Here is a 22,641-nt window from a genome sequence, read left to right as displayed (position 1 = left end):
GTGGAGTCTGGGTGGAGCGGTGGCTGCAGGCCTGGGTGGGGAGCGGAGCTGTAGGGAGGCTGGCAGTGGCTGGCACCCCACCCCGTGTTCTCTGAGCTGGTGCTGGCGTAGGGCCGTGGGGGTAAGTCACGTCTCTGGGTAGGCTCAGGGAGGCCTCTGCACTTCAGGGTCTGACCAGCCTCCCCAGTAGGAACAGCGTAGGAAAGTCTGCTCGTGAACCAGGAGTCGGGCTGGGAGTAGCAATGCTGGGGTGGCAGGTGTGTGGCCCTCATGGGCCTTCTCTGGAAAGCCCCCAGCACAGATGTGGGCCCCCTGAGAGGCTGCCTCCTGGACCTCCCCTTCTGCCGGACCCTGGCATATGCCTCAGCTAAGCCCACGTTTCGTTCTGCTCAGAACTCTAGACATTTGCCTCCATGGTTATGTCCCGTTCTCCTTGAGGACGAGGACCGTGTCCTATTCGTTGCTGAACACTGCACAGTGCTTGGTGTGGGGCTGGTGCCAGTGAGAGTCTGCAGAATGTGTGAGGCCCACTGGGGCCCATGAAGGGTGTACCAGGTTCCCAGCCTCGCTCCGTCTCAGAGGTGTCCTACTGCGGTGGCCTACAGATGCCGAGAGAGCCTGAGCACGTATCACACCGAGAAACACTGCTCCTCGTGGGTCCTCATGAGCACCTGGATGGGGTCTTCCTCTCTACTTTGTTGCCAGAATGGGGGAAGGGGACCTTTCTTGAATGCTGAGGAGTTCCAGGCTCCCTGCCTCATCCTGAACACCTAGAGTTCCTCCCTCCTCTACCGACATTGGCCTCAGAGGGAGAAGACAAGCAAGGTGGCTACAGAGCGGTGGGAAGAAAGCTCGTGGATTCACTCAACAAACATGCTCAGGTTGGGTGCTATTCAGAGATGTAGAGATGACCAGAGGAACAAGGTGTGATTCTCCCTCACAAGGCATTCAGAGCAAGGGGCAGGTACAGGGAGTAGGAATAGAGTACAGAAGTAGTCAGGGTGAGCCGGGTGCGGTGGCTCACGCCTGTAATCCCAGCACTTTGGGAGGCTGAGGGGGGCGGATCACCTGAGGACAGGAGTTCGAGACCAGCCTGACCAATGTAGTGAAACCATATCTCTATTAAAAATACAAAAATTAGCTGGTCGTGGTGGCGGGCGTCTGTAATCCCAGTTGCTTGGGAGGCTGAGGCAGGAGAATCGCTTGAACGCGGGAGGCAGAGGTTGCAGTGAGCTGAGATCGCGCCATTGCACTGCAGCTTGGGCGACAGAGTGAGACTCAGTCTCAAAAAAAAAAAAAAAAAAAAAAAAAGGTCAGGGCTGTGAGAAGAGTACTGATAAAAGGGCACCAAATTCAGGGGAGAAGGGACCACTTCTAGCAGAGTTGTAGTTGGGGATGGCCTGAATGTGTCCACGTGTATGTGCGTACGTATGTGTATGTGTATGTATGTGTGTGTGTGTATGTGTATGTGTATGAGTGTGTGTGTGTGTGTATGTGTATGTGTGTGTGTATGTGTGTGTATGTGTGTATGAGTATGCGTATGTGTATGTATGTGCGTGTGTGTGTGTGCGCGTGCGTATATGTATGTGTGTGTGTATGTGTACGTGTACGTGTACATGTACGTGTACGTGTATGTGTGTGTGTATGTGTGCACCTGCAGGCCAAGGGTCATTTCTGGATGATACACTCCTGGGCTGCGGACGGTCTTGGCACACCCCTCCCTGGAAGCTGGTAGGAATCCAAGGCAATTCTCTTTGCTATTACTTTACTTTAGGAGTACTTACCTGAAGCAGCAGTTGCGTCCTAAGCATGTGCCCAAGTGCCAGGCCCAGAAATCAGTCCTGTTTACAGTGTAATTTCCAAGACGCTTCATCTTCCTGGGGGGCAGAGGCGAAGTTGGCCTCAGTTTTCTCCAAAGCTATAGCTGGAGGTTGCTGCGTATCTCAGCCCAGACTGACCTTTGAAGAGTTACTGATGTATAAAACTGATAATGCAAATACTGATAGCAGTGTCACGTTCCATCTGTAAAATGGCATATGCTTTCCAAAAATGTTTCATGCCATTCTATTTAAAGATAGGTAGGGTTGTGACAGGGGCCTGGTAGAAGGTGCTATTTTAAGGAACTTATTTGTCAGGAATAAAAACCCTTTGGTAATGCAGATTAACCCTTTAGGTGTTTTTCTGTGCCATTTTTTTTTTTCTTTTGATACAGAGTCTCACTCTGTCACCCAGGGTGGAGTGCGGTGGCACAATCACGGCTCACTGCGGCCTCTACCTCCCAGACTCAATCAATCTTCCCACCTCAGCCTCCCCCTCACTACAGGCACATGCCACCACGTTGGGCTAATTTTTGTATTTTTGTAGAGACAGGGTTTCACCGTGTTGCCCACGCTGGTCTCTAACTCTTGGGCTAAAGCGATCTGCCCACCTTGGCCTCCCGAAGTGCTGGGATTACAGGTGTGAGCCACTGAGCCCAGCCCAATCCTGTGCCAGTTTTTAATGGATCATCTGAAGCATCTCTGTTTCTGTTTCACCTGAGCAGGTCTCTTCTGCCTCCACATCATGCCTGTATCCCCCATTTGGATGTTTTTCTAAATACAGGCCCCACATGTGGTGATTTGAGAGATGATCGGTGGCACCTCAATCTGTATGTTGCATTTTAATAGTTAAGTAGATATTTTAATGTATATTAGAAAAAATATGACCTGTGCATTTTTCTTACAATTTCAATTATGTGTAGGATAAGACTGCTTTTTACAAGTCAGTTCTGGAGCGCGGTGGCTCATGCCTGTAATCCCAGCACTTTGGGAGGCCAAGGCGGGCGGATCACGAGGTCAGGAGTTCAAGACCAGCCTGCCCAACATGGTGAAACCCCGTCTCTACTAAAAACACAAAAATTATGTGGGCGTGGTGGTGCACGCCTGTAATCCCAACTACTCGGGAGGCTGAAGCAGGAGAATCGCTTGAACCTGGGAGGTGAAGGTTGCAGTGAGCCGAGATGGTGCCACTGTACTCCAGCCTGGATGACAGAGTGAGACTCTGTCTCAAAAAAAAAAAAAAAAAGTTATTGTAAAGAACAGTCTTGAGTAAAGAACAGTGCAGGTGGTGGTATGTGAGTATGGCAAAATTTTAAGGGTGGGATATGAGCAACCGAAATTTCAAAACACTGCGTGTGCCCCATGGCGCCTGCCTGAGACTTCAGAGAGCACCAGGGAGCCCAGAACACGGGAATCCACCCTTCAGGAGAGAGGAGCCTCTGGAATTCGGTCTTTGTCCCCCAGCAGTCGACCCTGTCTTCTCTGTTCTAAATTCTGCCCAGGAAGCAGCTGAAAGAGACTTTCTCAGTGCCTAGCGCTGGGAGAGGAGAGGACCTCTCCATGTCTCTGCACTGCCTCAGCTGTCCTGAGACTGAGATGGGCCAGTTGTCCTGAGGTTGATGCTTGGTGTCGGCATAAGCCCCAGGCACGGCCACCCCCCACCCCCAGGCCCAGTGGCATCTACTCTGAGCAGATCCTGCTGGGTACTCCTGGCAGCCAGCTGTGGCCTGTGGACTAAATTCTGCCATCTGTGAAGGCTCAGACCCTTGCACCCTTGCTGCGTGCCCTGTAGCCTTGAGTCACAGGCAGAGAGCCCTGCTTGTTGTCTTGGAGGTCGGCGCTCCTGGAGAGATTGTGTCTTCGCTTGTCCTGGAACCAGACGTTTGGAGGCTTTATTTAGCTTCTAAACTCTGTGGAAGACCAGGCCTGAGCTGGCCACACCTTATCTCTAGACACTGTCCCTCCCAGAGTGACCTGACGTCTTTGGTTTGGCGGCTTCGAGCTGCCACACCGTCAGCCTAGCACATTGTGCAGGTGCAGGATGCTGAGGATAAACGAACCCACCGAGGCTGCATTTCGTCAGTTCTGGCTGGGAGGAAGTGAGGACAGGCCGCTTCCCGGTGCTGGAGACTGGCAGGCAGCGTGGCAGAGGCTGTGGGACCTGAAACTCTTCAGAGAGCTGACTCTGGCGCATTCTGGGCACGTGGGCACCTCTGAAGTGCTCCCTGGGGGGGAGATGATCTGCTTCACCTTCGTGCTCCCGGTGGGAGTGGGTGAGTGAGTGGTGAGCCTGGGCTTCGATGAGACAACAGTCGCCCCACAAAGACTGAAGAAACGATGGTTAGGCCGGGCGCGGTGGCTCAAGCCTGTAATCCCAGCACTTTGGGAGGCCGAGACGGGCGGATCACGAGGTCAGGAGATCGAGACCATCCTGGCTGACACAGTGAAACCCCGTCTCTACTAAAAATACAAAAAACTAGCCGGGCGAGGTGGCGGCGCCTGTAGTCCCAGCTACTCGGGAGGCTGAGGCAGGAGAATGGCATGAACCCGGGAGGCGGAGCTTGCAGTGAGCTGAGATCCGGCCACCGCACTCCAGCCTGGGCGGCAGAGCGAGACTCCGTCTCAAAAAAAAAAAAAGAAACGATGGTGAATTTCCTCAGGGCTCTGAACTGAGGAAAGCTGGAAAAGATGGGAATGGAAAAGGCCTTTCTTTGGTGGTGACTGAGCAACCGGTCTCCCATTAGCCAAGTGCGCCGAGAGGCCGATTTCCCATCCGTGAGCTCTCCAACGCCTTTGCTCCCATCCCAGCCGAAACTGCAGTGTGAACAGGGCCCGGAGCGGGGGCTCTTGGGGCTGACTCTTCGTTGCCTTTTGAGGGAGGGTCTCCTGAGCTGTCTTCCCATCAGAACCAGCCTTTCAAGACTGGACGGTGAATGGAAGTCTTGAGGGGAGGATCTAGCAGAAATGGGCGATTACGGGGCTCTGGGGTCTACGCGTATGCTGGGGGAGGGGGTGAAGCTTATTTGTGGATGGGGCTGCAGATCCCATTCTTCCCCCCATCCGAGTCCAAACAGCTCTACAGTTAAAGCTCATAGTGTATCCAAGTGACTTCCTCTACAGGGCATTTGCTAAACCCTCAGGCAGATCCTGAGGCCGGGAACAGAGGGGTGCTAGCCCCCAGCACCGGGGATGAGTCCCCATGTGTCAAGGCTGGGAAGCAGCAGGAAGACCCCCGAGGGTCTGACCTGGAGGGGCTGGGGCTGGGGGCTGTTCCAGGCTCTGATCTTGTCCCCCAGGGGTTCGTGTGCTGCAGGCTCTGCAGGCCTCTGACAGTCCCGACTCTCTCTGTGCCTCAGGAAGTTGATAACACTTGCCAAGTTTTTGAGACTCTGATGAGTGCTAAGCACAGTTCCTGGTATTTGTGAAGCTGCCAATAAGTAACTATTGCCCTTTCCTAAAGCATGGGGTCTGTATTGCTTTTCTAATGCTGCTGAAACAAATTGCCACAAACTTAAGGGCTTAAAACAACACAAATTTATTCTATTATACAGAAATCTAAAAAGGATCTCTGCCCGACACCGTGGCCCATGCCTGTAATCCCAGCACTTCGGGAGGCCGAGACGGGCGATCACCTGAGGTCAGGAGTTTGAGACCAGCCTGGCCAATATAGTGAAACCCTGTTTCTACTAAAAATACAAAAATTAGTGGGTGTGATGGTGGGCGCCTGTAATCCCAGCTACTTGGGAGGCTGAGGCAGGAGAATCGCTTGAACTTGGGAGGCAGAGGTTGCAGTGAACCGAGATCATGCCATTGCACTCCGGCCTGGGCGACAGAGCGTGACTTTGTCTCAGTATATAAATACATAAATAAATAGATTAATTAAAATAAAAAGGATCTCCAGGGCTGCATTGCTTCTGGAAGCTCTAGGGCAAGCTTGTCCAGCCTATGGCCACGCGTCCCAGGACTGCTTTGAGTGTGGCCTGACACAAATTTGTAAACTCTTAAAACCTGTTATTTTCTTTTAGTTCATCAGCGGTCGTTAGTGTTACTGTATTTTATGTGTGGCCCGAGACAATTCTTCTTCTTCCAGTGTGGCTCAGGGGAACCAAAAGATCGGACGCCCCTGCTCTAGGGGAATGAATTCATTTTGTTGCCATTTCCAGCCTCCAAAGGCTCCCTGCATTCCTTAGCTCATGGCCCCATCCTCTGTCTTCAAACCTACCAGTGTAGCATCTTCCAAGCCGTCCCTCACCACTACCCTGTCTCTGACTCTCTCATTCCCCTTCTGTGGCCATGATGCCTTGCGGAAAGATGGCATTTTAAGCAGCAGGTACAGAAAGAACCGAAAGCTAGAGGCCTTTGAAAATGAGGAAGCTGGTTCTCCTGCATGTGGGAAGACCGAGCGGTCTCCTGGCTGTGGGAAGGACTGGAAGGGTAGGGACGGGCACCTGGGCCCCTGAAGGTGTCTCATAAGGGATATGGTGGGCCTCATGTCCCAGTCTAGGGCCGAATCTTTACTTGTTTGTTTTTCACATGTCTTTCCCACTAGATTCTAAGCCACGTGAGAACAGGGGCCACTGTCTGTTTCCCATGGTATCTATAGGGCCTGGTGGACATTCAGTAAATATTTATTGAATGAATAAATAAATGGACACATAGCGCAATGGAATTCCTAAGTATTCACATTTTGCAGTCTTCATACTCGGTCCTTGGTAAGCCTCGGGCAAGGCGGCACTCTTAGAAGATGAATCCAGCTCTGGTACGTGGGAAAGGCAGGAGGAGAGAGGAAGAGAGGGAGGAGAAGTCGATTCGGAGAACCCAGGCGACAGAGTGAGATGCAGGGGGCCTCAACCACAGGAGAGGGGAGGGGTGGGACAGAGGGAACGGGAGGCAACAGATGAGCTGGGAAGTGTGGAAGGGCTTGGGGGAGATGAACAGCAAGCATGGAAGGGCTTGGGGGCTCAGTGTGGCAGAGGGAAAGGAGAGAGAAGGAAGAGGGGCCCAGGAATGACTCTTGGGGGTCCTGGCTGAGAAGAATTACTATGTATGTTTTTTCACTGAGGAGAACTTTGGGGGTACTTTCTCTGTGCCAGGCACTGTGCTAGTTGGTGGACATCCAACGTTCAATGGTGTGTGACCACGCTAAGGAGCAGCAGTTCTGGAGGGAGGAGAAGGCCACTTTGGGTCTGTTCCTGGCACAGTGAGGTGACCAGGGAGTGCTGCAGCGAGTGTGCGGGGTGGGGCGGTGTAAGGCTGAGGGGCTCACAGCCGGCCTTCTGATATGGGATGGAACCCCAAGGACAAGAGGATAAGGACAGAAGTGTAGCTGGGAGGTCTCAAGGCTGGGGCCCTTCCATTCAGTTCTCTCTACCCACACTTCTCTTGGTTTGTCTGTCACTTCCTCTGGGACCCCTCTCTACCCCCCAGACTTAGATTCTGGCCCCTGCTGTGCCCTGCCTTGTGACCATGCCCTGCCTCAGTCATGATTCTGATTTTCCCTCCTGAACATCCTTGTCCCCGCACCGCACATTAAACTGCCCAGCAGACCTGGGGCAGGTCCTTGTGTCTTGCTCACCGTGAGAAGGTTGACTTGGTTGACAGGTGGATGAATCGATGAATATCAAATGGGGAAATGTGGAAAATAGATTGAGCGAAGCAAAACAAGATGTTACAGGAGGAATATGGGTGATTGTTTTCCCTTTTGTATTTCTGCATGTTTTATATATATTTTTTTATCATAGTATTTGACTTTTATCTCGTATGAAAGTGTCACTTAAGGGGAAAGGGACAAGGGTGGCTGGGCGTGGTGGCTCACGCCTGTAATCCCAGCACTTTGGGAGGCTAAGGTGGGTGGATCACCTGAGATCAGGAGTTTGAGACCATCCTGGCCAACATGGTGAAACCCCATCTCTACTAAAAATACAAAAATTATCTGGGCATGGTGGTGGGCGCCTGTAGTCCCAGCTACTCAGGAGGCTGAGGCAGGAGAATCGCTTGAACCCGGGAGGCGGAGGTTGCAGTGAGCCAAGATCATGCCACCTCACTCCAGCCTGGGTGACAGAGCGAGACTCCGTCTCAAAAAAAAAAGAGGGAGAAGGGTAGGGAAACAGACAGTCCACTCAGGATTTTGGCCTCCTTGCTCATGAGCTGTTGCCTGTGCTTTGCTTTTGTGCAGGTGGAAGCAGGGAAAGGCCTGGAGATGAGGAAGCTGGTTCTCTCGGGGTTCTTGGCCAGCGAAGAGATCTACATTAACCAGCTGGAAGCCCTATTGCTGGTGAGTACAGTCCCTGCTCTGGGGCCTTCTGTTCCCCCGCGTGGCGGATGATGTCATGCTCTGAAGCTGCTTTTGGAGTTGGAGAGGAAAGAGGACCTGTGCCCGTCCCTCCCTGTGGACAGAGTGCAGCTGCTCTGCGTCTAGCTGGGGATCAGGCAGCCCAGGTCATTGCCAGAAAGGGCCCATGCCGCTCAGCTCCAGCTCTCAAAAGGCAGGAGAAGAAGCACACCCGGGTTAGGGGTGGCAGACACACCTGTCATCCACCACCGTGGCATAGGGCATTGCTAACCCATCACGGTGCTCTGCCCGGGCGACGGCCAAGCGACTCCTCCACTGTGCTCCGGACAGTCACTCCCAGTCCATCCAGTTAAGAAGTCTTTGCCATCTTGGGTCCACGTCCTTCTACCTCCCTGGGTGAGGGAACCATTAACACCATCCTGAGGCCAAGTGTCAGGAAATATGAGGTGGCAGGCTGTGTTTGTTGTTTGTTTGTTTGTTTGTTTTTGAGACAGAGTTTTGCTCTTGTCGCCCAGGCTGGAGTGTAGTGGCGCAATCTTGGCTCACTGCAACCTCTGCCTCCTGGGTTCAAGTGATTCTCCTGCCTAAGCCTCCCTAGTGGCTGGAATTGCAGGTGCGTGCCACCACGCCCGACTAATTTTTGTATTTAGTAGAGACGGGATTTCACCATGTTGGCCAGGCTGGTCTCAAACTCCTGACCTCAGGTGATCCGCCTGCCTCAGCCTCCCAAAGTGCTGGGATGACAGGCGTGAGCCCCCACGCCTGGCCTGTCTGTGTTCTTTGGAGAGGCAGCACAGCTCTGAGGCATCAGGCCAAGCTCAGCCCTCGGTAACATGCCTCAGTTTCCCTCCCGGAGGGAGGCATTGTTGTGAGAATCCGATTGGGAGGGGAATATGAACATGTTTTCGGAAGATAAAAGTATGACACAGATGTGCGGTGGTTTTGCCTTGGGAGAAAGCACTCCTGAGATGCGTCTGGATATTATGCCGAGTGATCGTGGCGTGTCAGGTTCTTTCTCTGGGTGTTTCGCAGCCTGAGACATAAGGTAATTGTCAGAGAAGGGAGACTCAGAAGTGTGGATCTGTGGAAGCTCATTCTTAACAAGAATTCTAAGATACACATTTAAGTACTTGCCATGACGTGAGGTGCTGTCACATGTCAACCCTGAGATGCTGTCAGTGTCCCAGAGGACTTGACATTTATATTACCCAGGAAAGACTGTGTGAATGTGCAGATGCAGGCCGGGTGTGGTGGCTCAATGCCTGTAATCCCAGCACTTTGGGAGCCCGAGGTGCGCAGATCTGTTGAGGACGGGAGTTCGAGACCAGCCTGGCCAATGTGGTGAAACCTTGTCTCTACTAGAAATACAAAAGAAGAGCCAGGCATGGTAGTGCATGCCTGTAATCCCAGTTACTCAGGAGGCTGAGGCATGAGAATCGCTTGAAGCGGGGGGCGAAGGTCATAGTGAGCTAAAAGTGTGCCAGTGTACTCCAGACTGGACAACGGGAGTGAAACCCTGTCTCAAGAAAGGCCGGGCACAGTCGCTCACACCTCTAATCCCAGCACTTTGGCAGGCTGAGGCGCGTGGATCACCTGAGGTCAGGAGTTCGAGACCAACCCAGCCAACATGGTGAAGCCCCATCTCTACTAAAAATACAAAAAATTAGCCAGGTGCGGTGGTGGGTGCATGTAATCCCAGCTACTCAGGGAGGCTGAGGCAGGAGAATCGCTTAAACCCGGGAGGCGGAGGTTGCAGTGAGCCAAGATCATGCCACTGCACTCCAGTTTGGGCAACAAGAGTGAAACTCTGTCTCCAAAAAAAAGAAAAGAAAAGAAAAAAAGGAATGTGCAGCTGCTTTGCCACACGCCAGGCTGAATGTGTCCCATATCTCCGGGAGTTTATCTCTATACACGGAGCTGTTTTCCAAGTGAGGGGCAGTGTGGCAGGTAGCTGAGGGTCCTGGTCTGGGGCCAGAGCTGGGGCAAGACGTGGCCCTGCCATGAATAGCAGGCGTATTGCACCGTTTCTCAGACTGTGCCTCTCAGCCCGTCAGTGCATTGTGAAATCATTACAGTGGGTTGTGAAACCAGTACAGTGGGTTGGGACAGCATTGGTTTCATTTTAAACCAATGAAAACATACCAGTATGCATCATACACAGGAAAGATAAGTGAGGGAACTTTCAGTTTGTTGTCTGTGTGCCTGTGAATATATATGTAATTGCTGGGCCCATGGTGTCTTGTACCTGTTGTGGGTTTGAAAACTGCTGGCTTTGGCCAGGCGCGGTGGCTCACGCCTGTAATCCCAGCACTTTGGGAGGCTGAGGCGGGAGGATCACGAGGTCAGGAGATCGAGACCATCCTGGCTAACACGGTGAAACCCCGTCTCTACTAAAAATACAGAAAATGAGCCAGACGTGGTGGCGGGCACCTGTAGTCCCAGCTACTCGGGAGGCTGAGGCAGGAGAATGGCGGGAACCTGGGAGGCGGAGCTTGCAGTGAGCCGAGATCACGCCCCTGCACTCCAGCCTGGGCAACAGAGCGAGACTGTCTCAAAAACAAAACAAAACACAACAAAACAAAAACAAAAGAAAACTGCTGTCTTTGGGTGAGCTATACATAAATTCCCTGAGCCTCCGTTTCTGGATCTCAAGATGAGAGTGATGCCAGTTTTTCTGTCTCTTTCCATGGGGTTGAGAAGATCGGGTGGTCCTTTCAGGACCTCGTACAGTGTTGAGTACTTAAGACACTCAAATGTTAGTGGAAGAAAGGAGGACAGGCAAAGAGACCACCGTCAGACACTCGTGAAACTCGTCTTTGAAACCATGAATTGCTGTGCCAAAAAGGAACATAGTTGTCCTGACTAACAGGATGTATATTTGAAAGGAGTTCAGACAAAGGATCCAGACTGCCTGGCCATACTGGCTCCAGGCTTTCAGCAGGTGAATGAGCCTTTGTGCCTCAGTTTTTCCATCTGCAAACAGGGTATATGAATAGTATGCTTTTCATGGGGTCGTTGTGAGGATTAAAGGAATTTATACACAGAGTTATTATTATTATTTTTGAGACGGAGTTTTGCTCTGTTGCCCAGGCTGGAGTGCAGTGGCACAGTCTTGGCTTACTGTAACCTCCACCTCTTGGGTTCAAGAGATTTCCTGCCTCGGCCTCCCAATTAGCTGGGATTACAGGCGCCCACCCCCACACCCAGCTAATTTTTGTATTTTTAGTAGAGATGGGGTTTCACCATCTTGGCCAGGCTGGTCTTGAACTCCTGACCTCATGTGATCCTCCCACCTCGGCCTCCCAAAGTGCTGAGATTACAGGCGTGAGCCACTGCGCCCAGCACATAAAGCTCTCAGAACATAGCCTGAGTGTTCGTTGATACTGTTGATTTCTCCAGTGCCAGGAGAGGAAACAGGTTAGGGCTTATTGGTTCCTGCCACAACACACCTTTTCCCTGAAGGAGGGAGTGGCGCCCGTCCCCATCAGACACGACACCCTTAGATCCCACCTGCCATCCGCGAGCCTCTTCCCCTGGGCCAAGACCGAGAGCCCTTCCTTCCCTGCCCTGCCTTTCTAACAGCTCATGCCCCAAAGGCAGAATCTGTGGGGTAGGGGCCCCCTTCCTGATGTGCCCGGGGCAGGTCCCCCCGCTTCTCCAGCTCTCTCCTCCTGGGCCCCTGCTTGGCTCTTTCTTGAGCAGGGGCCAGAGGGAGCGACGGAGGAACTTGCTGGGAGGCCAGGTCTGTGGCAGGAGGGCTCAGGAAGCAGGAGTGGGACCTTCCACAGCCACAGCCTCAGAAGAAAACCTCAGAGCGAAAGAATCACGCCCTCCCCCATCTCCTCCCTGAGCTGGGAACCCCCACACCCTCCCCACCCCTCAGCAAGGAGGAAGCTAAACCTGCTGTTCGGGGCGGCCTCACAAAGGGGCCAGCCCGAAGGAGAAGAACATTCATCCCCTCCACGCTCGCTTTCCCACTCCTGACCCCATTCCCACCGCTCTGCCCCGGCCTGTTTGCTTTCAGCTGAACGCTTCCTGATAGTCAGAGGGCTGGGTGTGTGTACCTAAAACCGTGTGCACACACAGGGCAGACGAGCCTCCGCACAGAGGCCTCCGTCCTGGCCTCTGGGTTGCTGGTGGGGGTCGTCTTCTGGGGCCCTCCTGCTTCCTGGTGGGCTCTGATTACAGGGAAAGCCTGGGAGCCTGGGCCGAGGCAGGGGGTGAAGGAAAAAAGACGACGCCAAATGCATTGAAATTCTGGATCTCCTTGACGCTGGGAACTGAGCTTGGGAACTGCGTCTTGCTATGCCAGGGCCACAGGGTGAGGCCACTCCCCACAGCCCCTCCCACTGCTGGCCACGACTGGCCCTCCTGGGGTGGACTGTCCTGGCCATGCGTTGGGGCTCATAGCCACCCTGTATCGCAGCCTCTTTATCTGTAAAACAGGTGAATGACGCCTTCCTCCCTGGGCTCCAGTGACGAGTAACTAGGGTGGCGTGGCAGCAAGCATGCCAGGCCTTCTGGGGCAGGAGGCGGAGGAAGTGGGTACATTTCTTTCCCCTATTTCGAAAGGCCAGTCGCTGTGGGACAGCAGACAAACGGCTGTGTGAAGTCCCACTGGCAAGTGAGAACCGGCCCAGGCCCGTCTTCCTGAGAAGCAGCTGGGCTGGGAGCCAGGGTGGAGGTCACTCGGGGTCCTCTCCGAGAACTCTCATGGTGAAATGGAGAGCCGGGGCCTGCCCTTGCCTCTGTAGCAGGACTGGGGAGGAGGGGGTGCCTGAGTGGTGTGCTAGCACTTTGGCAGAACGGCTGTGCCGTGCCAAAGCTCAGTGTGGGTCACCGTGGCTTTCAGTCCACCCTCCTGCCCCGAGCCCATGTGGGACTTCACCAGAGAAAAATAACGGCCTCAAGGGTCCTGGCCAGCAAAGGACACACACCCAGCCCTGTCCCCTCCCACCAAGTGAAATCAGAAGTAAGAGCCAAGGTCCCCATTGTGTCATGAGAACCATCTGATGCCCCAAACACAGGCCCCGTCCTTGTGACTGGCTGTGGGTGAGCGTCCATTTCTTCCCCTTTTGCAGACAGGGTGGGAAGTTTAGAAGGAAGCAGAACCACTGTGTCTTGTCTTTGCGTGGGTGGCAGACGAGCACGTCCTCGGCGGCTTCTGAGAAATCCTGTCTCCTTGGCCTTCCTGCTTCCCTGTTCCCTCCTCAGTGGGGACTGCACCAAGGCAGGGACAAGAATTCATGGATTTGGGGACTTTGTGGCGACATGGGCTCCTCTGTGGGGTCCTGCGTCGAGGTGAAAAGGATCAACTCTTAGGACTATGTCAATCCTGAAACTCCATGTCCCTCATGGAGGGTGGGAAGTCCCCAAAGCTTTCAGCTCACCCACCTGGACTTGGGGGGACACTCTTCCCTTGCTCCTGCCCCCCAGTGCCTTCTGTTCCCCTGTCTGGGATGCCTCCCTACCCCCCTACTCCTCCACCTGCTGAGCTCTCCAAGGCCCTGGTATGGCTTCCTCCTCCATGCAGCCCTCCAGGCTGCTCCAGCACAACTTTGGAACCACATGGTTGGTGTGCACAGTCAGTCACATTGTCCATAGTCATTTTATCTGTATTGGTCCATTTCACCCAACTGGATTATAAAGGTCTCAGCTGGGGGTGGTAGCTCACGCCCGTCATCCCAACACTTCAAGAGGCTGAGGCAGGTGGATCACTTGAGGTCAGGAGTTCGAGACCAGGCTGACCAATATGGTGAAACCCCGTCTCTACTAAAACTACAGAAAATTGCCGGGCATGATAACGCATGCCTGTGATCCCAGCTACTACTCGGGAGGCTGAGGTGGGATAATTGCTCGAACTTGGGAGGCGGAGGTTGCAGTGAGCTGAGATTGCTTCACTGCACTCCAGCCTGGGTGACAGAGTGAGACTCTGTGTCAAAACAAAAAAAACAAAACAAAACAAAAATGCAGTCTGGGACCATGGTCATGTGTGCACTGACCGGAATGTCAGTAGGTAGCGCATGGCCGTATTATCCCAGTTTCACAAACGAGTCTGCTGGTGACAGGAAGCCCGGGGACCCTGAGTGATGTGTCCACAGCAGAGCTGGGACTGAAGCCCACGCTGCCTGGCCTGCACCAGGTTGAACCCCATGCGTTTGCCTAGCAAGGACCGGATGCTGAGAGGCCACTGGTTCTAGCATGGCAACAGTCAGAAGGAGGGGCCTGCTCTGTCCTGCGTGGATTGTTGCATCTGGGCTTTTTAGAGCTCGGAGGATGAGGGAGCCAGAAGGCAGAGCACCATCTGGGTGTCTGAGTAGATGAGAATTCTTCCAGCGAATGTGAGTTCTGCCTCCATCAGAGTGAGGTGATGTGAATGAGTAGATGAGACGTCATCAGATGTGAGGCTGGAGTGAGGCTGGACCGGGAGCTTGCCGTGGTTGGCTGGAGCTGGTGATGGCTCCAGAGGGAGCTGGCGATGGCTTTGGTGTTCCCTTCAGTGCAGCATTTTCAGCAGTGGAGTCACCCATTGTCTGCTAGAATACTTCTCTTGTCGGAAAGCTCGCTACTTAATCCTATGGGGGACGGCTCTCGTGAGCCCAAATCTCACCCCATAACTTTTCCCCACTGTTCCTGGGTCTGCAGAGCAACCCAGACTAAGTCTAAGACTCTTTTTTGTTTTTGGAGACAGTCTCGCTCTGTCGCCCAGGCTGGAGTGCAGTGGCGCAATCTCGGCTCACTGCAACCTCTGCCTCCTGAGTTTAAGCGATTCTCCTGCCTCAGCCTCCTAAGTAGCTGGGATTACAGGTGGCTGCCACCATGCCCGGCTAATTTTTGTAGTTTTAGTAGAGATTGGGTTTCACCATGTTGGTCAGGCTGGTCTCAAACACCTGGCCTCAGGTGATCCACCCGCATTGGCCTCCCAAATTACTGGGATGACAGGCATGAGCCACCGCGCCCGGCCAAGTCTAAGCCTCTTTTTTCGTTTTTGGAGACAGACTCTTGCTCTGCTGCCCAGGCTGGAGCACAGTGGCACGATCTTGACTCACTGCAACCTCTGCCTCCCAGGTTCAAGCAATTATCCTGCCTCAGCCTCCCGAGTAGCTGGGACTACAGGTGCGTGTCACCACGCCTGGCTAATTTTTGTAGTTTTAGTAGAGACAGGGTTTCACCATGTTGGTCAGGCTCACTTGTCTCGAACTCCTGGCCTCCCAAAGTGCTGGGATGACAGGTGTGAGCCACTGCGCCCGGCCAAGTCTAAGCCTCTTTCCACGTGGCCTTCGGTAGGTAAAGAACATCAACAGAATCCAACATGGCTGCTGTCCTCCTGGCCGCCCTGCCCTTCCCTGCCACGCCTTCCCTGTACAGCTGGTTATCAGGCCCTGTCTCCTGCAGTGGCCTTTGCAGTACAGCCTGGGCATCTCTGTTTTTTTTTTTTTTTTTTTTTCTGATTATTCTTATTTACTCATTATAGGTGATTTATAAAATGCAGAGAACCACACTGAGGAAATGCCTGCACATCCCATTATCCCACAGTCCCGCCGCTGGGCTGGAAGGTGATGGCGTCAGCTTGGGTGCTGGGGGTTGGTCTCTGTTGTCTGCCATCTCACCGTCTACACTGGCAGGGCCTGGAGCATCTTGGTATAGACAGGCAGGCGTTCAGAAAGAGTCTGAGACTGGAGACCCCTGCCATGCGCTGTGGGAAGGACCACCACGGTCGCTTAGCATGTCTACCACGGGAGTGGGATGCAGTGGGAGACACGCGAACCCCCATCTCTTTCCCTATGCCAAGTGACGGGAACTTGGAGTATCATTGAGGCCAAGACTGGTCTTGAGTAACTTCGGGTCCCTACCCTCTGAGTCCCAGAACCACGTTCTGTTTCTTGTAAGGAAACAGCTATGGGCTTGAGTTCCCAGTCAACCCTCCCTTCCACTGAAGTGTGACAAGGAGCTTATGACTCGGGGCACAGGATATTGTGGAAGAAAGACGTGGATCCTGTTAACCCAGTACAGGCCGCTGCTGAGTTCAGGTGCGTGGTAGGGGAGTGAGCCCCGGCACCACCCCTCGGGCCTGGCAGAGCTGCCGGGCCAGGTTCCTGCCGTTCAGTGTGTGGCTTGTTGGGGCCTGTGGCAGTGGCTCCTTGATACAAAGCTCGTTTCACTGCCCTGCCTTTGGCGGCCTTGTCTGGGCAGGACTTGGGCAGCGGGAAGGACTAATGATCGGCCTCGGGGCCTGCCGACACTCTGGTTTATTTACCCCGACCTCTGCTCTTTCTTCCCGTCTTTCTCCCAGCCCATGAAACCCCTGAAGGCCACTGCCACCACCTCCCAGCCCGTGCTCACCATCCAGCAGATCGAGACCATCTTCTACAAGATCCAGGACATCTACGAGATCCACAAGGAGTTCTACGACAACCTGTGCCCCAAGGTGCAACAGTGGGACAGCCAGGTCACCATGGGCCACCTCTTCCAGAAGCTGGTGAGTCCCCCAGTGATGGAGGGTCCTCACGCGGGGCCTCAGCGGAGCCGAGAGTGTTGAGGGAGAGGACGGGGCAGCCCTCTTGGACTCCTTGAAGGTCTGAGTCGTCTCCGAGTTCTGGAGGAAAGCCTGGGCCTGTGTGTTAATGGGGCACCCAGGGCCGGTGCCTTGACTCTAGGCCTCCCCGGTGCAGCCTTGGGAGCTTCTAGGGCTGGTGGAGACGGGCTGTGTGGATAGATATTTCTAGGGGTGGTGGAGACGGGCTGGGTGGATAGATACTTCTAGGGCTGGTGGAGACGGGCTGTGTGGATAGATACTTCTAGGGGTGGTGGAGACGGGCCGGGTGGATAGATACTTCTAGGGCTGGTGGAGACGGGCTGGGTGGATGGGTACTTCTAGGGCTGGTGGAGACGGGCCGGGTGGATAGATACTTCTAGGGGTGGTGGAGACGGGCCGGGTGGATAGATACTTCTAGGGCTGGTGGAGACGGGCTGTGTGGATAGATACTTCTAGGGCTGGTGGAGACGGGCCGGGTGGATAGATACTTCTAGGGCTGGTGGAGACGGGCCGGGTGGATGGGTGTTTCTGTGGGAGCACCATCTCTCTCTCCGAGGGTGCTCCGTCTCTCTCCCGGAGGGTGCTCCGTGGAACCAGCCCTGGAATGGAGGCTCCTTGCTGGGCTTCTAGTCTCCTGTCCCTCAGTGAACAGAGGGGCACCTGCCGGGTTGGGGGCACGAGGACTGCTCCCCTGAGACCTCAGGGATTCACTGCATCTCAGTGCTGCCTCTGTAAAAGGAAGCAGTTGGACCCATCAGCCAGTGATCCTCTCCTGAGGTCCCAAGAGCAGAAAGCACTAAAGCCCAGCCCTGCCCAGCATTGCAGGGTTGGGAGTGGCAGGAGCGGTGGGTTAACATGCGGATTTCGTGTTGGAAAATGCTCACGGAGTCTTCTGGTTCCCTGTGTTTCTGTGACACCCTCTCCCCCAGCTCTGCCCCATCTCTGGCTGTGTCCCCTGGAGGACCCCCAGGTCAGACCCATGGAGCCCCCTCCCCAGCTCTCCTACGTAATGTCTGACAGCCCAGCAGGCAAGAGGGAGACTGGAGGTCCAGGCCGCGGTTCTTCTCTGGGTGTGAGTGGCCAGAGGACCTTCTTCTCCTCCACCGCCCTGTTCTCTGGGTGTGAGTGGCTGGAGGCCGTCTCCTCCTCCTCTGCCCTGTTGGGCTGAATGGACAGGGCTTTGCCTTTCTCACACTGGAGAAGATTCTCCTGCTTGGACATGCCTAGGGCTTCCAGCCGAGTGTGTTCACAGCTGAGCTCCTTGTCTCTGAAGTTACCTGCTCCGCTTCCTGCCTTTATCTCAGTGAGTGCTTCAGACTCGTTCTTGCTGCCCCCCTCCCCCCACCTGTCCTGTGGAGTCCACTTTTTGGCCATTGCTCACCGCTGCCTTTTCCTTTTCTTGGCCACCCATGGCCCTCACCTGGACAGCTGTGTGTCCTCCTTTGTGGCTCCTGGCTCCTGCCTCCAGGCCCACTCCCCTCCCCCCCCACCTCTCCTTAGAGGGGAGAGAGTCACTGAAAACCCTGACAGCCCCTTCAGTGGCTCCCCACAGCCCTCGGATGAAGGCCAGGCTCCGAGGAATGGCTCGAGAGACCCTTTGCACACTGACCTGTGTCCAGCCCTGGCCTTGGCAGCTTCCTCCCCGCACCTCTGTGCTTCCTGACTCTGGACTTTCTGTTCTCAGTTCCCAGGGCAGGCGCTTTCTTAACTCTTCGTACTCGAGGCCCCACCTGCCTGAAATGTCCTTCGCCCTCTCCTCTGGCTTCCCCTGGTCAGCTCCCAGCTTAGAAGGGACCTTCTCCGTGAAGGCTTTCCAGGCCCCCAGATGCAGGCCTCGTGCCAGTCCCCGTAGTGAGCACGGGTGACTGCCTGACTCCCCCGAACCACAGCGAGCTCCGGGAGGACGGGCTGACTTTCTTTTGTTGAGTCAGAGTCCCACTGTGTCGCCCAGGCTGGAGTGCAGTGGTGCGATCTCGGCTCACTACAAGCTCCGTCTCCTGGGTTCACACCATTCTCCTGCCTCAGCCTCCCAAGTCCTTGGGATTACAGGTACCTGCCACCACGCCCAGCTAATTTTTGTAGATTTAGTAGAGACAGGGTTTCGCCACGTTGGCCAGGCTGGTCTTGAACTCCTGACCTCAGGCGATCCACCCGCCTCAGCCTCCCAAAGTGCTGGGATTACAGGCGTGAGCCACCGCGCCTGGCCTGCATTTTCTTCTTAGACCCCCAGAACCAGCCCAGTGGTCGCTCCATGAATGAGTGAATGCACCGTGACCTTGACCACTGGGCCTGGGGAGAACCCGGAGGGGCATCGAGGGAGACGTCACAGGCCCCGAGGTTTCTGTCCTGAGAGCCCTGTTTCTCAAGCACAGCTTCTAGAGCCAGATCACAAAGTAGGCTTGAATCCCAGCTCTGCCAGATTAAACCTGCACCTGGGCAACTTACCCAACCGCTCTGCATCAGCTTCCTCATCTGTAAAAATGAGGATAGTGATAGTGTTTCCCTCATTGGGTGATTCTGAGGAGTTAATATCTGAAAAGTGCATGGAGCTGAGTGTGGTGGCTGATACCCGTAATCCCAGCATTTTGGGAGGCTGAGGCCGGAGGATCACTTGAGGCTTAGAGTTCAAGCCCAGCCTGGGCAACATAGCAAGACCCTGGCTCTACAAAGAAATAGAATAGGCCTGACCGGGCGCGGTGGCTCACGCCTGTAATCCCAGCATTTTGGGAGGCCGAGGCGGGTGGATCATGAGGTCAGTAGTTCGAGACCAGCCTGGCCTACGTGGTGGAACCCCGTCTCTACTCAAAATACAAAAAAATTAGCCGGGCCTGGTGGCAGGCGCCTGTAGTCTCAGTTACTCAGGAGGCTGAGGTGGGAGAATCGCTTGAACCTGGGAGGTGGAGGTTGCAGTGAGCTGAGATTGCGCCACTGCACTCCAGCTTGGGCGACAGACTGAGACTCCGTCTCAAAAAAAAAAAAAAAAGGAATAGGCTTGGGGCAGGGGCTTACGCCTATAATCCCAGCATTTTGGGTGGCCAAGGTGGGCAGATCACCTGAAGTCAGGAGTTCAAGACCAGCCTGGCCAACATGGTGAAACTCTGTCTCTACTAAAAATACAAAAATTAGCCAGGCGTGATAACGCACATCTGTGATCCTCCAGCCTCGGGAGGCTGAGGTGGGAGAATTGCTTGAACTCAGGAGGCAGAGGTTACAGTGAGCCGAGATTGTGCTACTCCACACCAGCCTGGGCAACAAGAGCAAGACTCTGTCTCAAAAAAAGAAATGTAATAAAATAAAAAGGAAAAGTGCTTGGAACAGGGCCTGGAGCATCATAAATTAATAAGTACTTAGTAACTAGTCATTATCATCAGTGCTATTATTATTATTATTATTAAATCGGGAAGAGGCACCCCAGAAGGTATCCTTTCAAGGGAATGCCACACTCTGGTTCTAGCAGATCCACCTGCTTCCTCCCATTCAGGGATGATGAACACCTGTCATCACTGCCTGCTCGCCTGAGCCGAGTGGCCTGGGGGGCATCCTCTCCTCATCCCTCAGGAGTAGAAGAGAGCAAGCCCAGGGTTGTTGGAAACGCTGTCACAGTTTATCTTTGTCACGTGGACCTGGCTGTCCCCTCTTCTGGTCCCAGCTCCACAGGCCTGGCCATGAATCTACTACCCACCACCTTCCCTCCCCAGCATTGGGAACTGATGCCTGAGGCCGCTGGGGCTGCAGGCCTGGGAGGACCCGGGTGGAGCCAGGTCAGGCCTGGCATCTGGAGGTGGTTTATTTTCAGCCGAAGTCTCTGGGTATTTGATTATTCGTTACTGAGAGAAGCGAATTAGCATCTCTGCTGTTTGTTTTGTGAGATCACTCCAGTGCCAGGCTGCTGTTTCCAAGCAACCTGCACTTCCCAGTTAATGTACCTGCCAAACCAGGCCTTGGGCCCTACAGCCTGGGGTGACCGTAACCCTGGACTCAGACCTCCGCACAGCTGGCTCCTGGGAGGGTGGTGTGCCAACCTGGGCCTCCAGGCTTGCTTCTTCTCGTGGGAAAGGGGACAAGAGGGGCCCTTTCCTGGAAGAATCTTGGCGATTTGATTTTGGCTTAGGAAGCCGCTGTCTAGCACATCTTCTGTAGCGTGGGCACTGATGGGCCGGGCCTCAGTACTCCCTGGAAAGCAAAATAAACGCCCTCCCTTCCAGCCCCGCCCCCTTTTAAAGTCCAGCCACGTCCCCCCCTTTTTAAAGTCTGGCCCTTCTGCAGCTGAGACCTAAATGCCTCTGGCCTTGGCGTCACCCCAAGCATCCCCACTCTCTCTCCCCTCTCTGGCTTTTCCAGATTCTCCCCACTCCTTTGCCCCACCAGCTTCCTCAAAGGGTTCTGCCTCTGTCCTGGGAGGTTCCAGGCTCAGCCGATGCTGCGGCCAGCCTGCCCCCACCCCTACCTCCACCCCCACCCCTACCTCCACCCCGACCCCTACCTCCGCCCCCATCCCCACCTCAGCCTCTCTGGGTCCTCGGGGAACATGAGGATCCTGCAGAAAGCAGGTGGTCCGGGGTTGGGGTCCACAGCAGCCCACTTCCCCCAGCACCTTGGTGGGAAGCGAGGCCCCTGAGGAGGCCAGGCAGCAGCTGTATCCCCGTTGCTACTGTATTGAAAAACATTTAAACCAGAAACTCCGGAGAATAACACAGCAAAACCTTCTGATGAAGAAAATACAGCGTCACACGTTAAGGTGGAATCTCCCCTCCCTTCCTCCTCCCTTTTGAAGCAGCTACTGGCGTGAATTTGGTGGACAGTCTTCCAGACTGCAGTTTGTGTGCTTACTACATATCTATATTTTGGGTGGCCTGTACTTTAAAAACAAAAAAAGGTCTTGCTATGTTGTCCAGGCTGGACTTGAACTCCTGGGCTCAAGTGATCCTCCCACCTCAGTCTCCCAAGTAGCCAGGGCTTTAGGTATGTGTACCACAGCTCCCAACTGCATGTACTTTAAAAATGTATGTAAGGCCAGGCATGGTGGCTCAAGCCCATAATCCCAGCACTTGGGGAGCCCAAGGTGGGCGATTACCTGAGGTCAGGAGTTCAAGACCAGCCTGACCAATATGACGAAACCCCATCTCTACTAAAAATACAAAAATTAGCTGGGTGTGGTGGCGGGCGCCTGTAGTCCCAGTTACTCGGGAGGCTGAGGCAGGGAATTGCTTGAAACCCAGGAGGCAGAGGTTGCAGTGAGCCAAGATCGCGCCACTGCACTCCAGCCTGGTGACAGAGCAAGGCTCCATCTCAGGAAAAAAAGTGTATCAGTATACACGTGTATTATGTCACAGTTCAATCCATGTCCGCTTTGGAGCTTGTCAGCAATGCTATGTGTGAATCTGGTGCATCCACGTTCATGGCTGTGCGTGCGGCTTCCCCCGTGTGTGAGCATTTGTTTCCAGTCCCTCCTCTACGAGGAGGAAGAGTGAGGCGGTGAACACCCCTGAGTCCCCTGGGGCACACACAGGCCATTTGTTCCAGAGCGCTGCTGTCTAATGGAAATAGCTTATGAGCCACATACGTCATTTCACATTTTCTAATACCCACCTTTTTTTTGTTTTTTTTGAGACAGAGTCTTGCTCTTGTCGCCCAGGCTGGAGTGCAGCGATGCAATCTGGGCTCATTGCAACCTCCACCTGCTGTGTTCAAGTGATTTTCCTGCCTTGACCTCCGGCGTAGCTGGGACTATAGACGCCCGCCACCACGCCCGGCTAATTTTGTATCTTTAGTAGAGACGGAGTTTCACCATTTTGGCCAGGCTGGTCTTGAACTCCCAACTTCAGGTGATCTGTCCGCCTCAGCCTCCCAAAGTGCTGGGATTACAGGTGTGAGCCACCGCGCCTGGCCCCTAATACCCACATTTTTATAAGTAAAAATAGGCAGGTGAAATTAATTTTGAGAATATCTTTTATTTATTCCCGCAGATCCAAATATTATTTCAACGTGTGTAATCA

At 54.1% G+C, this 22,641-nt stretch overlaps 1 protein-coding gene across 6 annotated transcripts in view; it reads left to right on the top strand.

The window, feature by feature from the left end:
- Window positions 1-22,641, top strand: part of LOC105471552 (ABR activator of RhoGEF and GTPase) — a 231,096-nt gene that overhangs the window by 125,872 nt on the left and 82,583 nt on the right. For all 6 annotated transcript variants that reach the window (XM_011724082.3, XM_011724102.3, XM_011724084.3 and 3 more), the window contains 2 exons: window positions 7,993-8,091; window positions 16,403-16,588. In XM_011724082.3, the coding sequence (XP_011722384.3) occupies window positions 7,993-8,091; window positions 16,403-16,588 (285 nt within the window). The remainder of the gene's footprint in view (window positions 1-7,992; window positions 8,092-16,402; window positions 16,589-22,641) is intronic.

The sequence above is a fragment of the Macaca nemestrina genome, chromosome 17 (genome assembly GCF_043159975.1).
Source record: "Macaca nemestrina isolate mMacNem1 chromosome 17, mMacNem.hap1, whole genome shotgun sequence".
NCBI classification, from domain to species: domain Eukaryota; kingdom Metazoa; phylum Chordata; class Mammalia; order Primates; family Cercopithecidae; genus Macaca; species Macaca nemestrina.
This window is presented reverse-complemented; position numbering and strand designations above follow the sequence as displayed.